General features: G+C 41.7%; 1 protein-coding gene across 10 annotated transcripts in view; it reads right to left on the bottom strand.

The window, feature by feature from the left end:
- Positions 1-8,246, bottom strand: part of LOC101331038 (ADP-ribosylation factor 2) — a 102,991-nt gene extending 94,745 nt beyond the window's left edge. For 6 of the 10 annotated variants that reach the window (XM_019944452.3, XM_033846449.2, XM_019944453.3 and 3 more), the window contains exons 1-3: positions 7,757-8,136; positions 6,125-6,291; positions 3,015-3,125 (exon numbers count right to left, since the gene is read on the bottom strand). In XM_019944452.3, coding sequence (XP_019800011.1) covers positions 3,015-3,125; positions 6,125-6,272 — 259 coding nt within the window. In that variant the 5' untranslated portion in view covers positions 6,273-6,291; positions 7,757-8,136. Of the gene's footprint in view, positions 1-3,014; positions 3,126-6,124; positions 6,292-7,568; positions 7,726-7,756 lie in introns of those variants that run through there. The other 4 variants (XM_019944450.3, XM_004328355.4, XM_019944448.3 and 1 more) reach the window with 4 other exon arrangements.
- Between the last annotated feature and the right edge of the window lie 8,901 nt (positions 8,247-17,147).

Below are 17,147 nucleotides of genomic sequence, written 5' to 3'. Positions count from 1 at the left end.
CCTTTGCGAGGAAGACCTTAAAGGGTCAATGGAGTGAAAAGGAGCTCATTTAGGCAGCTCTGCTGGGGTCCAGGGGACTGGAGGGGCAGTGGTGGAGATGTGGTCAATTTTGAATATAGTTTGGAGAGAAGCCAACAGGATTTTCTAATATGTGAGGAGTAAAAGGAAGAAATATTACTCAGCCATTAAATATAAAAGAATCTTGCCATTTGCAGCAATAGGACGGACCTAGAGGGTCATGGTGATCATTTTGTAATGCACAAAAATATTGAATCACTATGTAGTAACCTGAACCTAACATAATATTGTAGGCCGATTAATAAATAAAATAAAAACAAAAGGAAAAAATATGAATTTATCTGTAATAAAAATCACCTTCCCTTTGGCGTAGGGAAGGGGCATGGAGAAGAGAAATGTAGTAATCCTTCTCATCCACGTTAATTATGACCACAAGCCCAGGGAACTAACTATACATCCACAGAAAAACGTGGGCAGCACTTTAGTATTATGCAATTTTCAGGGACAGCAAAAAGAAAAAAATTAGGCTTGTTATAAATAGAAGATTGAAAACAAACAGGCATTTCTACTTGGTGACTGAGTGTGACAACTCTTAATAAGGTGGGTAAAGGGAACCCTGCCTGAGAATGAGGACAAAAAACCTCTAGCAATTTGGACTCTGTGACAGTTAATTTTATGTGTCAACTTGACTGGGCCACAGGGTGCCCAGACATTTGGTCAAACAGTATTCTGGGTGTGTGTGGCAGGGTGTTTCTAGATGAGATGAACATTTGAATCAGGACACTGAGTACAGCTGATTGCACTCCTCAGTGTGCTCTAGTCCAATCCAATGAAGGCCTGATTAGAACAAAAGAGAGGACGAAAGAATTCACTCGTCTTGGAGCTGGGATATGCATCTTCTGCCTTTGGAATGGAACTTAATCATCAGCTCTCCCGGGTCTCCAGCCTCTGCCAACTGCAGATCCCGGGACTCCTCGGCCTCCACAACCATGTAAGCCAATTCCTTATAAGAAATCACATACAAGCACACATATATATACACAAAAACATATGTGCAAACATGTATGGATAGCCATCCATCATACTGATTCTGTTTTTCTGGAGAACCCAGACTAATACAGGCTCCTGAGTGCCCACTACCTTCCAACCACAGAACTAAGCATTTTATAAAATTAATCTCATTCAAGCCAAATGATCCGGCACAGTAGATATTCACCTCCATTTTATAGATGAGGAAATCGAGACAGGAAAGATTACCTAACTTTCCCAAGGTTTCATAGCAGAGCTGTGGTTCAAACCCACATTTTCTACTTTTATCACTGGTGAGGAATTACAATAGTTTGACCAATATGGCAAGTGCCAATCCAGGTTAAATGGACACTCTGAGTATCAAAAAGCATATTGTCTGCAACGGATTGAAACACAAAGACATAAAAATCTAAGAGTCATCATGGAAGGTTGCTAGGGTATCGAGTTGTTTCTCTAAAAATCAATAAAGGGAAAGAATTAAATATTTTTCCTGCCTTTCTCATATAAACTATATTTCAGAGAAAGCAAATATCTGATGAAGGGATTCTTTGTTTAGAAGGATTTCAGCTTAATAGACTCAGATGGAATGACAGAAAAAAATGGAGGGATAAACTGTTGGAGAGTAGCAGACGACTAAAGAGACATAACAATGAAAGGCAACGTGTAAACTTTGATTCCTTCGCAAACAAATCAAATGTGAAAAGGACGTATTTGATACAACTGGAAAAATCTGAATAAGGACTGGGTACCAGATACTAAAGAAAGAATGTTAATTTTGGAAGTGTGATAATGCATGGAGATTATGTTTTAAAAATGTCTTTATCAGTTTGAAATAAACACTGAAGGATGTATGAGTAAAAGGCATCATGTCTGGCATTTGCTGTAACACACTCTGGGCAAAACGCTGATAACTGTTGAAGCTGGGTGATGAGTACGTGGGGATTTGTTAAGTATCCTCTTCCTTTTTTGCTTTAAATTTTCCACTAACAAAGCTGAAAAAAGAAAAGATAAACGCTCTATTTTGAGGAAAGACATTCTAAATCTATAAGCTAAGGAAATAAGTACAAATAGAGTTAAGTGTTAAAGGTAATACCTAAAATAATGATACAAAATATAAAGGGACAGTCGACTCGGGTATTTGGTCTGAAAATATCAACAAATATGGGTCTTTACTATGAAACACATGCAATGAAAACACCATAGGTAGTAGAATCTTCAAAATTAAAAGAGTCCAAATAAATTCTAAAATAAGTATGTAGATGCCAGGTGGTTATGATTCTACGTGAGAATCAGGGTGTAAAAACTATATGAACAGCTTACAGATATCTTGACAGGTGATACTCTGTAAGGTGTATCATTTATCCAAAATATAATCAATGGAAAAAACTCAAATAGATTGATAGGGGACTGGGACACGTTAAAACCCCAAATTTTAAGAAACCAGTGATAAGGAAATAAGGTAATGATCTGGGATATTCATGCTTATTCCAGCACTTGTAGAATAACAGCGCAGTAGGGAAGCACTGTGGCCACAGAGGATGCTGGGATTTGGGATTCCAGCCATCCCTGTTCACTTCTTTCTCTCCATAAGGATGATTTTCAAATATTCTCCACAGGTTTAAAAGAGTGTACTGAACTCAAGTTCTTCAAAAATTGGTACTTCATCAAAGGCACATACAACTTTCAATTAACCAAAAGATGAAATTCATTAGAACAACCATTTTCTAACTGTTCTGGATTAAGAGAAGATTCCTATATAAGGCATTAACGCCCAAGTACTTTTTCAAGGAAGGCAGGGACCACTTCTCAAAAAGAAACCTCCCCAGTAAGTGTAAGTGGGTCAGCAGAAAAGAAGGAATGACTGACAGTCCAAATAAAGCAGTGCACCACAAGGTTTTGCTTCAAGCATCGACCTTTAGGTGCGTTTAACAGAAATGGTTGCAAGGCTAGAACTGGATAATCTCTACCTTGTGTGTTCTGGAAATAATGTCGCCACAAAGGTCTGATTTTGTCCTGGCCACCAACATCCCAGACCGTGAAGCTGATGTTTTTATATTCTACCGTCTCCACGTTGAAACCTAAATTGGGAAGGTGGAGAAAGTGTTTAATGAAGACTTCTCCTGGTTCAACAATTCGAAATAATTTCAGCTAACATCTGGACAGTACTTTTCATTTACAACGCAGCTTGCCGGTCAAAGATCCATAGCTTACAAAACAGAATGTGTTAGTCAGCTTTCTCCCCCATGCATTGTGACAGGTGTCTCCAACCTTCTCCACTCCCTCCGGCCTCCCTCCTCGCACCTCCCCGCCCCTCCCCTCCCAGCAGCTCTTCCTGCATACTTCAGAGCAAACAGGAGCCATCAATGGGACTGCTTCCACTTCCCACCACACACTGTAGAAACCCAACTACATCTTCACCCACCCTTTTCTCCCTCCCTCTTGGAGCAATGGAAGGGGGCAACTAGCTAATGCCAATCCCATCCCCCCATGTGCTGGATCCAATTCACCCACGCTGTCCGGAACCTTCAAAATCTCCAACCTGTTTAAGTCTTTTGCATCTTTCAAAAAAGATGACTCCACACCTTCACGCGCTACCACCCTCTATTTTCCCTTTTAAAGTCAAACTTCTCTAAGACGTTTAGCTACCTTCACTGTGCCAACTTTGTCAGCTCTCACCCAATACACCTTAGTTCTACTTTACCATGTTTCACTGGTTTTGCCAAGGTCAGCAAGGTCACCATGTCAATAAATCTGACAAATGCTTTCCAGTTTTTATGTGATTTGATTTTATATCTGACACTACTGCTCACTCCCTCCTTGAAACTCTTCCCTGGCTTCCCATTTTTCTTCTTCTGTTTCCATGGCTGTACCTTCTCAGTCTCTTTAGTGAGCTCAGCCACATCTGATTGATCTTTAAATGATGCTTAGTTCAAAATCATTTACATAGAACTGTTGCACATAACCTAAACATCCATCACTGGAAATTTGTTAAACATATAGCCACATAATGGAATACTATCTAGTTACTAAAATTTCATGTTGATCTGTACTGATTATTAAGCCCCCAAACATAGTGGCTTAGAACAATGATTTTCCCCCCTACCCAATTCTGTGGGTTGCCTGGGCTTCCTCTTGTAGATGCATTCAACTATTGAGTCCTTTGGGGGCTAGGCTGGACATCTCTCTCTCCAGGTGGTCTTTTTATTCCCAAGGAGCACTGAGCTTCCTCACGTGGTGGTGGTAGTGTTCCGAAAGAACAAACCCCAAGACACAGCACTTATCAAATCTTTGTGTGAATCACATTTGCTGATGTGCCCTTGGCCAAAGCAAGTCACACGGCCAACCAAGCTCAGCACCACTGTGGAAGGGGACTGCACAGGGGTATGGCTACTGAGTGGCATGATTCATTGGGCACCATTAGTTTAACAATCTACCACAAAATCAGTATCCAATTCATTCACCAAATATTTCCTGGACATCTATTATGTGTCACGCATTTTGCTAGGCGCCTGGGGACAGTGGTGAACAACGCAGACATGATTCTTGCTCTTATTCACACCTTTGGAAGAGAGACAGTGAGCAAGCAATGACAAATGTGCTCAGAGTTACTAAGAAGTTCAGGTTGCTATGGAAACTTACAACAGGGGAAAACCCGTCCAAGGGATCAGGAAAGGCGACCCTGAGAAACGATGCTTAAACTGAGAGGGAGAGAATGAGCTGGCATTAGCTATGTAAAGGCGGGGAGGGGGGGTAAAAAAGAAGGCAGGAAAGCATTCCACAGAGAGGAAATGACATAGAAAGAGATCCAAACACATTGTTTAACGCAGAGTAAGTTGGAAGACAGCATGCATATGACTTCACAAAGATATTCACCAAAGTCACAGTGTTTTTTAACACTCGTTTAGATTTTTTTTGTATGTATGACATTATGGAAGCATGAATTATTTTTATAATTGGAGAAAACCAAGTAATTATGCTATTTCATTTTGGACTAATAACATTTTTAAAATTATGGGTATGAACACTTTCTCCATCTGGTTTCCTGTTCCTTTAAGTGCTGCAATCTCTGCAGCTAACTGCCCAAGTTGGAAGTTGATCGTTGGCTCCTGTGCCTAATCCAACATTCGGAACACTACTGACATTCACATGCCATCCTGGGGAGGCTATTCTCGCTCAGGAGTTTGGATCTGGAGGCAGCTGATGAGGCACAGACTAAGTGCTGTCAAAACTGCCTTTGAGGGGCTTCTCTGGTGGTGCAGCGGTTAAGAGTCCGCTTGCCAATTCAGGGGACATGGGTTTGAGCCCTGGTCCGGGAAGATCCCACATGCTGCAGAGCAACTAAGCCCGTGCGCCACAACTACTGAGCCTGCGCTCTAGAGCCCGCAAGCCACAACTGCTGAAGCCTGAGCGCCTAGAGCCTGTGCTCTGCAACAAAAGAAGCCACCGCAATGATAAGGCTGTGCACCACAATGAAGAGTAGCCCCCGCTCACTATAACTAGAGAAAGCCCTCGCACAGCAACGAAGACCCAATGCAGCCAAAAAAAAAATAAAATAAAATAAATAAATTTGTAAAAAAACAACAAAAAAAACCCCTGCCTTTGCAAAAGTCTTAAATAGCTGACAAAACACAGTGCTGGTTCGCAGGAATAACTACACCGCCAGATAGTCCTCCAGCATTTGAACAAATCAGATTCTTCACTTGACCACCAGCTCAAAAAAAATCATACTACATCTTTAAACACTAGGAACATACTTGGTATGGAGAGATGCTTCCACTTAGAAAAGCCAGCTGGAAGAAAGATGAATTTTAATAATCATTATCTTTTTTTTTTTTGGCCAAGCAGATAGGGTTAAACTTGTTCCACCTAAATGTGTTCGTATGACTCCCCTGTAAACCTAGCAATGTGCCAGAGATGCCAGGGAGCAATTAGGAAATTGTATATTACCTGGTTTTGGCCTCAAAACCGCTCTTGGGGCAGACAAGATTTTCCCCCCAAAAATTCAATAATGCAAGAAGTATGTAAAAGTATAACATACTAAAGTGTAAACTGGTCTTGTCATAGGTCGTTAACATACCTATCGTAGGGATGGTAGTCACAATCTCTCCCAGCTTCAATTTATACAAGATGGTGGTTTTTCCAGCGGCATCCAAACCCACCATAAGAATCCGCATCTCTTTTTTCCCAAATAGACTTTTAAACAGTTTTTCAAAAACGTTCCCCATTGTAACTGAATTCTGTGACCTGAAGGAAAAGAAAGGCAAATCAAGTAATTGTTCTTTGCAGAGATATAGAAACATAAATACAAGATATATACATGAAATACAAGTCTCCATTAGAGGTGGCTCCTAGTAAATACTGAACAATTTTAAGTATAGTTTGGCCAGTAAGGAGTAGAGTATCTTGTTTTCACAGGGAAACTCAACTAAGCCTTTTGATGCCTTGCCAAAAAATTCTCTTTTCCACTGCAGCATCCAAGTGGGATACGTGAAGCACAGTCTCAATGGTGGCAGGCTTTAGTCATCTTAAGTATGAAAGCAATGTCACAACAGACACAACTAACACTTCTGAAAGGAGAACTCGGGACGCAGAGAACCAGTTTATTTTACCCGATGTGAAGCAAAGTCTTTCAGGCCGGTTAAATATCAGCACCTTTTAGAAATTCAGTAGCTGCCTTTGGCTAGCAGACAGTATCAAGACCCAGAAAAGAACCTAAAAAACTTCAGAGGTGAGGAAATACAGCACTGGGAAACTGCACTGCTAACAGAGAAATTAACTAGGCAAAGAGTAGAGGAGACACCATAGCATCCAGTGTCGACCATCTCCTTACTCTTAATTATTTTTAGCTTTTTTGGAAACAATTCACGCACATATAAACATAAATGATAACGTACAGTTCAGTGAAATGTCATGAACCAAATCAAAAAAAGATGATTACCAGCGACCCAGATCTCCTTGTGCCCCTTCCCAGTTGTACTGTCTACAACTCTAACCTTGCTCCTGGAAGTCTACAAAGATCCTTCAAAGAGAAGTAAAAAATCCTCGTTTCCCTTTAAACTGCTAACCATAGGAAAACTTTATTCCTGGGCAGAGCAGGGTTAAGACAGAATAAAGACAGCCCATCTCCCATTCATTGGGACCCTAGGGACCTCAGAGGGGAGGTCACCAAGTTCCAGAGACCCACCTCTGAAATTCAACTGTGTCCTACAGTAGCTTAACTTCATGGAGGATGTCTAAGCACACACCATTTTATTCTACGGCCTGGGAAAAAGAGCAGAGCATTTACCCTGTACATAAATTAGGTACAGGGGAACTGCTACAACCAAAGAATAATGATGAATGTTTTAATCATTCATAGAAGGGCCATACAGAAAGTATATAGAAGTCCAATGCACTATGGCACTCAAAATCTTGTTGGGCGACAAAACTAAAGATTCCTTATCTTCGTTTCCGAAAAAAGATAAATCTCACAGATTAGAAAAAAACAGTGAGGAACATTCTGGGGGAGGGAAGGTACTTGCCACTTAGATGTCCTATGAAGCAAATACTTGATTCCTCCTCCCAACTACAGCACACCTCCAAGGTTTTCCCTCCTGCTTCTCTTTTCCTCTTTTTCCTACTCATCTGCCAGAGGCGGCCAGAGCCCGCTGCGCTGCTAGAGACCCTCTGGAAGACGCCGGCGACCCTGGCGCCTCTTTGGCACGCTCACCTCCCCTACCACAAGCACCAGCTGTCCATCAGGGAGAACTGCGTGGAGATCTCCAGGACACGAACCAGAGCGGGTGGCCAAGTGGGCGTGCGCAGCGGACAGGCACGCGCGCTGGGTCCCCGGGGAAGGCGTCCGAGTGTCCTTTCTGCCCAGCCGCCAGGCCGCTTCCTCTCGACCTCCGGGCCCCGGGGAGAGCAGAGGGCCCAGCGACGGACGAGCCAAGCCTCTCTCGATCCCCGCAGCCCCTGGCCTACACGAGGGCGGAGAAGGGACAAGATCCTTTTCTGCAAGCCACCCGCTGCTCTCTAGCTTCCCGACCTCTGACGGTGCGGAAATCCAGCCAGGCCTTGAGTGCCGCAACCCGCTCTCGCCACTCCGCGACTCACCGGTCCCCAAACTGACCACGGGTACCAATACCGCGGCCTTTAAAGGATTTCTGATCCTCTCTGCGAAATGGCGACAGGCTTGGGGCGGGAACAGTAACCAACCAATCACCCGTCGCCTCTTGGAGCTTTTGTACCAGTGAGCGCGAGGTTCCGTGAGTGACAACAAATCTTGCCAATGCAAAGGACAATAGGAGCCGGGGAGGGAGGACACCCGCCCCTCGCGACCTAGGCGACGGCACGAAGCTCTGGAAATGCCGGCTTAATCTTCCAATGAAAGCTCACCGGGTCCTGGCGAGACACGCCCACATGCCCCGCCCCTAGGCTGTGCACGACCAATCAAAAAAGTAAAAAGATTTCCGGTTTGCTCCGCCAATCAACTCGGAAAAATTCAAAGGATTGAACTAACCCCATTCGGACCAACTGGGTAGGGGCATGTGGGCGGGGCCAAGCTCGTAGTGCTATTTAAGGAAATTTGCTGCGGTTGAGCTAAAAGTAGAAACTAGTTTGGGGCGTTGTTTTGTGTGGGAAACATCCAGACAAGACACCGAAATTAGGCATAAGGAAGGTTTCCTGTTCAGTCTGAAGCTAGACAGCCGCCCTGGTTTTGAACAGGTTTTCAACAGTTGGGGAAAATACTAGCCACCTGCACCTGCGTTCAGGAGCACAGAACCACAGTCCTCAATTCCTGAGAAATACCCTCAATAACTCAGCCCCCTAATGCCAACTTGGTTCACTAAAAAGTTTACAAACGCCCGTAAATGGTACATAACTGTTCCTAATGGTACATAAACAGAGAAACTAACATCTATTGAGCGTGGTATGTGCCAGGAAATATGTTAAGGACTTAACCTGCGTGACCACAAAGCCCCGTTAGTTGGAATCTACTATTATTCCCATTTTACAAAGGGGAAAATTAAGTAACCGGGCAGAGTTTTAAGCCTAGGTCTGTCTGATACCTTAATCTTTTTAATCAAATGCTTTCCTGATCACAATGACTGTATATATGAGGGTAAATATAAGTACATAGGAGAGGTTTTTCTACATGACTCCTTTCAAATTATAATATTTTTTCCTAACTATAAAAAAAGTCATTTTAAAAAATATAATGAAAAAAAAAGACACTTCCCACCAGAGAGAGAGAGGAAAAAGAGGAGGAGGAGGAAAAAAATTGCCCATCATCCTATCATCCAGAGGCAATCACTGCTACCATTTTGGTTTATTCCTTTCCAGTCATTTTTCCATGAAATTTTTACATAGTTCAGATTATGAATATGTACAATTTTGTCTTTTTCACTTAATATTTTAATTTGAGCATTTTCCAGATTGTTTAACATTTTTCTTACAAACGTTTTTGATAGCTGTGTGATATTCCATCATATGGATATTCTGATTTATTTAATCATTTTCATGTAGTTGTCAAAGAAAAAAATCGGTTGATCTAAGAAAGACATGGACAATTTTATTAAAGCCAAATTAAGGATCATAACCCAGGAACAGCCCCTCAGAAAGCTCCAAGAACTGTTCTGCCCGTTAAAGTTCAAAGCACAGTTATATAAATTTTTTGAGACAGAGGGGGCTGTACATTAAATGACGTATTACTTTTTATAGGTTTTTAAAATAAATTTATTTATTTATTTATTTTTGGCTGCATTAGGTCTTTGTTGCTGCGTGCAGCCTTTCTCTAGTTGCAGGGATTGGGGGCTACTCTTTGTTGCGGTGCCCGGGCTTCTCATTGCGGTGGCTTCTCTTGCTGCTGAACGTGGGCTCTAGGCACACAGGCTTCAGTAGTTGCAGCACGAGGGCTCAGTAGTTGTGGCTTGCGGCCTCTAGAGCGCAAGCTCAGTAGCTGTGGCGCCAGGGCTTAGTTGCTCCGAGGCATTTGGGATCTTCCCGGACCAGGGATCGAACCCGTGTCCCCTGCATTGGCAGGTGGATTCTTAACCACTGCGCCACCAGGGAAGTCCCTAAATGACATATTATTGACAGTTTACAGAATCCAGATCTACATGGACAAAGCGAGTAGTGGGTCATGGGTCACGGTGGCCCCTTATAAAATTAAGCAGAGAGGGGAGTTGTCTTGGTGATGCTAGGAGAATGTTGCTATTTATGGTTGAGCAGGTATTTCTGCTGATAAGGAGGTTTGGTGAATGTGTAACGCAGATACACAATCCCTAGTAGAGGGGAGAGAGGAGGCCCAAGGGCAGAGAAAAAGAAAATTTTTTTTGGCCGCGCCACGCAGGTTGTGGGATCTCAGTTCCCCAACCAGGGATCAAACCCGGGCCCTCGGCAGTGAAAGCTCAGAGTCCTAACCGCTGGACCACCAGGGAATTCCTGAGGAAATACTTTAAGTTTAAATTTTCCTTGACTTGCTTTAGAGTACAAATTTGTATTTCATCATAGTTCAATATTTAGATTAAAAACTTTTTTTCTCTTATGAATTATACTGCAGCTAACATTTTTTTCCCTTCCTGCATTCCTTGCTAATTAAAAAAAAAAGAATTCCAAAAGTTCAATCACTCAGTCAAAACATTAAAATTGTTAAGGTTCTTGATACATATTACGTGCCAAACTATTTTCTGAGTATATTATAAAAATTTCCATTCCCATCAACCAAGTGAAAGCCAAATTTACTTACTTCATCATTAGGTAAGCTCTTTTTAAAAAGAGGGTTTTTAGTGTTTTTGTTTTGTTTACTAACTTGATAACCAAAAAAAAAAAAAGTATCTTATGTTGGTTTAATTTTCAATTCTTTGATTACTTGGTTTATTTTTCCCCAAATGTTTACTAGTATTTTTATTTCCTGTACTATGAATGATCTATTTATGTCCTGATGACTTGCAAGAAAAGATGTAAAGAAGTTTTGCCAGCAACTATGAAGTTTGTTTGCTCGAATGGAGTCATCATAACCTGAAAAAAAGGTGAAACAGCAAAGATAAGATTTTTTTTTTTAACCTACCATTGTTTGTGCCTACAGAAGCAAGGTTTAGGCTGATAACAATAGAGCTTTTTGCCTCCAACCTTCACAGCCTGAGAATATGCATTATTTTCACATGAGCTGCATCAAGCCTGTGAATAAAACAAAGTCCCAGTCCATATGGCACTCAATTGCTAAAGGATTACAACTATGTAGGTACATACATACACATATATATGTTTCATATATACACATATATTTCATATATATAAACAGATGGTCCCCAACTTACAATTTTAAAAAAAAAATAGGGTCCATTTATTTATTTATTTATTTATGGCTGTGTTGGGTCTTTGTTGCTGCGCGCGGGCTTTCTCCAGTTGCTGCGAGCAGGGGCTACTCTTCGTTATGGTGTGCGAGCTTCTTACTGCGGTGGTTTCTCTTGTTCCGGAGCACGGGCTCTAGGCGCGCGGGCTTCAGTAGTTGTGGCTCGCGGGCTCTAGAGTGCAGGCTCTGCAGTTGTGGTGCACGGACTTAGTTGTTCCGCAGCATGTGAGATCTTCCCGGACCAGGGATCAAACCCGTGTCCCCTGCATTGGCAGGCGGATTCTTAACCACTGCACCAGCAGGGAAGTCCCCCAACTTACAGTTTTGACTTATGATTTTTCGACTTTACAATGGTGGGGAAGCAGTACACATTCAGTAGAAACCATAGTTCAAATTTTGGATTTTGATCTTTTTCTGGGCCAGTGATATGCCATACATTTGGGCAAAATCATCTAACACGAAGCCACACAGCTCCCACAAGGTCAGTGGGTCATGCACACGTTCACAATGGTAAACAACTGATATACTTAAAATCATTCTGTACCCTTACAATCATTCTGTTTTCCACTTCCAGTACAGTATCCAATAAATTACATGAGATATTCAACACCTTATTTCAAAATAGGCTTCGTGTCAGATGATTTTGCCCAAATGTAGGCTAATGTAAGTGTTCTGAGTATATTTAAAATAGGCTAGGCTCAGCCTAGGTAGGTAAGGTGTGTTAAATGCATTTTCCACATAACGATATTTTCAACTTATGATGGTTTATAGGGACATAACCACATTGTTAGCTGAGGAAGAGCTTATTTTTTTAATAAGAACATGCATGGGGGTAGTTCCCTGGTGGTCTAGTGGTTAGGATTCATGCTTTCACTGCCAGGGACCCGGGTTCAATCCCTTGTTAGGGAACTGAGATCTCGCATGCTACTGGTTTGGCCAAAAAAAAAAAAAAGAATATCCATGGGGCATGCATGGGAGGAGGCTAGAAGGAAAAGAGACCTAACTTACTAGTGATTGTATTCAGGAGTTGAGGTTGTGATTTTTTTTTTTAAGTGATTGTGAGAAAATGTTGTACTAACTTTATAAGGCAAAACAACTTATTTTTTAAAAAATACAAAATTTTGATAATTATGAAGGAAGTGTAATAGAATAATAGAAATCATGATTGGTACTCAGGGGAAATTTAACAAGCTCAAACTCTGGCAACTCTATAAATACAAATTGCTTATGGTGATATTGATTGAGTGGGTTTTTTTTTTCTTAATAGAAAACACTTCTCATCAATATAATGTTATTTGTGCAGCACGGAAAGTACAAAGTGCTCTTGGGAGAAGCAGAGAGATAAGTTCATCCTGAGAAGCATATTATTTGGAGATAGCTCCCTGCCTCTGAGTTCGACTTTAAAATTGGTTAATAGTGTTATTAGTATTAGTTTTAGCACTCTTGGTAGTGGTAGTTAGTATTTGCCTTATAATTGCTGGGTCAGGTGCTTAATGTATTAGGTACTGTATGATAATTACCTCATCCAGTTCTCACATGAATACATTTAAGTTTAGAGAGTTTAAATGCAACACAGTATACCGGGACCCCCTCCCCTCAAGTATCACTAAACTTATCCTTCTATTCTGGTCATGCTCCTGCTGGAGAGATGTATTTTCCCTCCCTTGGAAAGTCCTGCTGTACATACTCCTTGCCCTAGAAACAAACCTCTCCAGTAAATTTGCCCTTAGGAGAAACCTTAAGACACCCTTCACTCTTTCTCAGGAGTCCTCTGGAGAAAATACAGTCACCCGCAATGTGGTTTGTGGGCCTCTGGTGTCTTGAAGTTCTAGGCAACTCAGCCACTCCCAGGAGACTGTGACTTCCTTCTCTCACGATGCATAAAAGCTCATCAGACCAGTATCTGAATGATTCTTTTTCAAAGGGATGCAGGCAGCTCTCTGGACCCACGATGTTTATTATGCAGGGTTATGCAGCCTGGCAAGTGCATTGGGGCTTGCACTAAAGGATCAGCTGGTTTCCATAGCAACATTCATTCCTTTCCACGTAGGATTCTATCATCTCTTCTGCCCACTGAGACTTTCCAGAATGAATTGATTTTTGTGATTATAGGTGTTTGTCCTTGATCCTCCAAAGAGAAAAGACATACTCATCAAAATAAATAAATAAATAACCCAACAATAAAATACCTGACTGCAGCTAAAAGGCTGCATTGCATCAGCTGGTCTTCCTTCTTTTAAAAGAACTCTATATTCTTTCTCCATTATGCTCTGTTCTCTAGCCTTATCCATCCTTTTGGGAACTAGTTTTCTCTGACAGAAAACAAACAGATGGCAGCTGCATCTTCCTAAAACTGGCTATGATGGGGCCATAATATCAAGTTTTCAACAGGGCTCTCTGAAAGCCTGGGCTGAGGACATGGGTGGCTGGCCTGTGGGTTATGATTGGAAGGGCAAGAATAAGGATCGCTGTCCACATAGAGATGTCCCAGTCTCTGAAATTTTGCCCTTAGAGATTTGTTTTTTTATTGCTCCCCAGCAATGTTCTCTTCAATTGCATACACTCCTGGAAAGAGTAATATATTAGGTTATTATTGCTGAAAGAACTTGGGAAAGAGGAGGAGGGTATCAAAGGATTTATTAAGACCACCTTTGTCTGCTTCACAGGGATATCTTCTGCAAGGGGTCAGTGCAGGTCCTTGTCACACACACACACACACACACCCTGGAGGATACCCTCTGACAGTCACAATGCAGTGGTGAATTCAATGCACAGCGCTGTTCCCCGAAACTCCTGCATGCAGTCCTGTTGGAAGATCTTTGAAACCTATACCTTGAAGTGATTACAACTCCTTTCTATCCCCAGTGCCATTTGTTTAACCCTAGGCTTCCACAGACTAAAGTTAGTTTTCCTTTGACTACTGTGGAAATCAGCAAAACATCACATTGCTTTGTTAAATAAACTGGGTAACAGTGAATCAGTTCACTTTTATGTAGCTTACTATTGCTCTCACTCCTCAAAACACAGAAGAAATCTACTTCCCCCTAGGTAAGCATCACTGTTACAACCAGAATGTCCCAAAGTTACTCAGCCCCATTCTAATGGAGCACTTGTTAAGTGATGTTTAACTGGACGTAATGTGAACATATCAATAGAATTATATCCATGGGGTTTCCAAGACTTCGAATTGGGCCTCCACCTATAGATGCCCGATACCTAACAGGGAGCAACAGGTGATACCAAGTTTCACTACATAAAAGTCTGGAATCACTTCCTTGTCACTGACAGGAAACATAGTGTATTAGTCAGGGTTCTCCAGAGAAACAGAACCAACAGGATGTGTATATATAGAGAGATTTATTTTAAGAAATTGACTCATGTGATTGTGGAGGCTTGGCAAGTCCAAAAATCTGATGGGGGACGCTGGCAAGCTGGAGATTCAGGAAAGAGCTACAGTCCAAGTCCAAAGGCAGTCTGCTGGAGAATTCTCTCTTGCTCTGGGGAGATGAGCCTTTTGTTCAATTCAGGCCTTCAGTGGATTAGATGAGGCCTCATGGAGAGCAATCTGCTTTCCTCAAAGTCCATTGATTTAAATGTAAATCTCATCCCAAAATACCCGCATGGAAACATCCAGAATAACATTTGACCAAGTATCTGGGCACCGGGGCCCAGCCAAGTTAACACATAAAATTAACCATCACAATGGGTCACAGAGTAGCTGTAATCAGCAAGAGCTGACCTTGGTCAAACCCTTACCCCTCTCCCCACGTGCCTCACTGTTCTTTATCCTGGGCACTGTTATCTCCATTTCATCATGTCGTCATCTTCTCTCCTCACCTTTCAGGTACCTAGTCCCCTTTTCCTCTCTTAGTCTATCCCTAGTCTCACCTCACCAACCTCCTCTACCCCGAAAAATCCCTCCAGACCTTAGAAAATGACCTTAGGCATTTGCACTTTAGGTTAAATTTAAATCATTGTAAGGCTGTCTTACCTATTTTCTCATCACCGTGAGAGGAAAGTATATTAAGGATTTCAGGGATCAATGACAAACTGAAGGAGTTTCGTTTAGTTTTGCTTTTTGTTTTTTGAGGAGAGGAAAGACTGATTAAGTCACAGAAATCAAGACAAAGAGAGACAACCAGATTTTGCCAAAGACAGAAATCAGGTAAATTCCAGGTCTAGATAATTAGTGGATGGCCTTTCAGAATATCACCATTGGGGTAAATCAGCTCTTGCTATTTTCTGTCTTTCTTCCTCAGGATGGTCCAGATTGTAGTTGCTTGGGAGAGAGCATCTGATTGACTGAGCCTGGGTTCTGTGCTCCCTCCTAGGCCAGGGGACGGCAGGGTGCATTGACTGACAATGCTTTCAAGGCTGCATGAACCAGGGTAGCTGTGACCAGAAAAAAAGGGGAGTGAATTTGGGGCAGCAAAAATATTTGTTATCTATCAACCATAACTGCAAGGATTGCTCAGAAGGGGATGCAGAATCAGTTCCACTCTCTTTCTAAGACAACCTTGAATATTAGAGCAAGGCACAGATGGGACGCACAGGCATGTGACAACCTGGGGTAATGTCTCCCCTCCAGCTGGATGCTAAGCACCTCAAGTGCAGCAGCTCATGTCTTCTTATGATTTCTTTGGTAGACCCTGCAGAGGGCTGTGCACATGATTCTAATGAATTTATACCACTTGTGAGAGGATACAAAGAGTCCCTTATCGTGCAGAGATATGCTTGTAAGCTGACACAGTGGAACCTCTCCAGCATCCAGCAAACCTGTCTTTCCTACATGATAAACACTCCTCCTCGGTGTAGAGATTGAAGACATTTTCACCTGCAATCTAGTTTACCTAGCAAAACAAGACAACAAAGCAGTGGTAAATACGTTTGCTTATTCTCTGGCCTTGAAAATAACGTCAGATCATTGTACTGAGAGCCAATGTCATCTTCTGGATCTGGTAATTATTTGGGCAAAATCTCTTGATTTATAGATTCAAAGTATCAAAAAATGTAAGACAACCTGTTAAGCTCATCAAATTACACCTCTCACTTTCCAAGTAAGGAAACTGGGGCTCAGAGAGGTGAAGGGAGGTGGGGAGTTAGTGGCAGAGAAAGGAAAAGGATGAGAATCTTCCAACTCCCCAATCTATTTAAATTATTTTTATAGCTTTTCCAAGTTAATAGATCAGAGTTCAACTAGTTCCCTGTCCTTCCTGATAAACTCTCTGATCCATCGATGATTTAGTTAACATCTGATTTGTCCAACAGCACACTCTGGTTCTCAGGTACAGTGTGAGAGTTTACGAAACTTACCTGACCTTTTTCTTCTGTCCCCCTGCCCATCTTCAGGTCACTTATTGTTATTAGTTTTCCATTTTAAATCGCTAAAGCCTGCCCAGCTCTTCTAATTCTTTCTTTCCTTTCCTCATATTGGAAAAAACTATTTTTTTCTAATTAACTGTTGAAAAGGTAACACATCTGATCAATTTTTATTATTGTCTTGTGTAAATATAAAGAGAAATATAAGATAGTAGAAGCAATAAGATCATCAGAGACCCTATTTGGGAGAAACTCTCCTCTTGTAGAGAGCTGTTATTATTATCTATTCTGAGGAAATGGTATGGTAGAAAGGAAACATCAAGGTCAAAAAACAAAAGGCCGAATTTAGGGCACAGTTTATTCAAATTCCACCGTGTATATATTGTCTAAAATGAACACTGGGAATTGACAAAAGTTGTTAGACACAAATTACCTTTATTAATAA

The sequence above is a fragment of the Tursiops truncatus genome, chromosome 20, assembly GCF_011762595.2.
Source record: "Tursiops truncatus isolate mTurTru1 chromosome 20, mTurTru1.mat.Y, whole genome shotgun sequence".
NCBI lineage: Eukaryota > Metazoa > Chordata > Mammalia > Artiodactyla > Delphinidae > Tursiops > Tursiops truncatus.
This window is presented reverse-complemented; position numbering and strand designations above follow the sequence as displayed.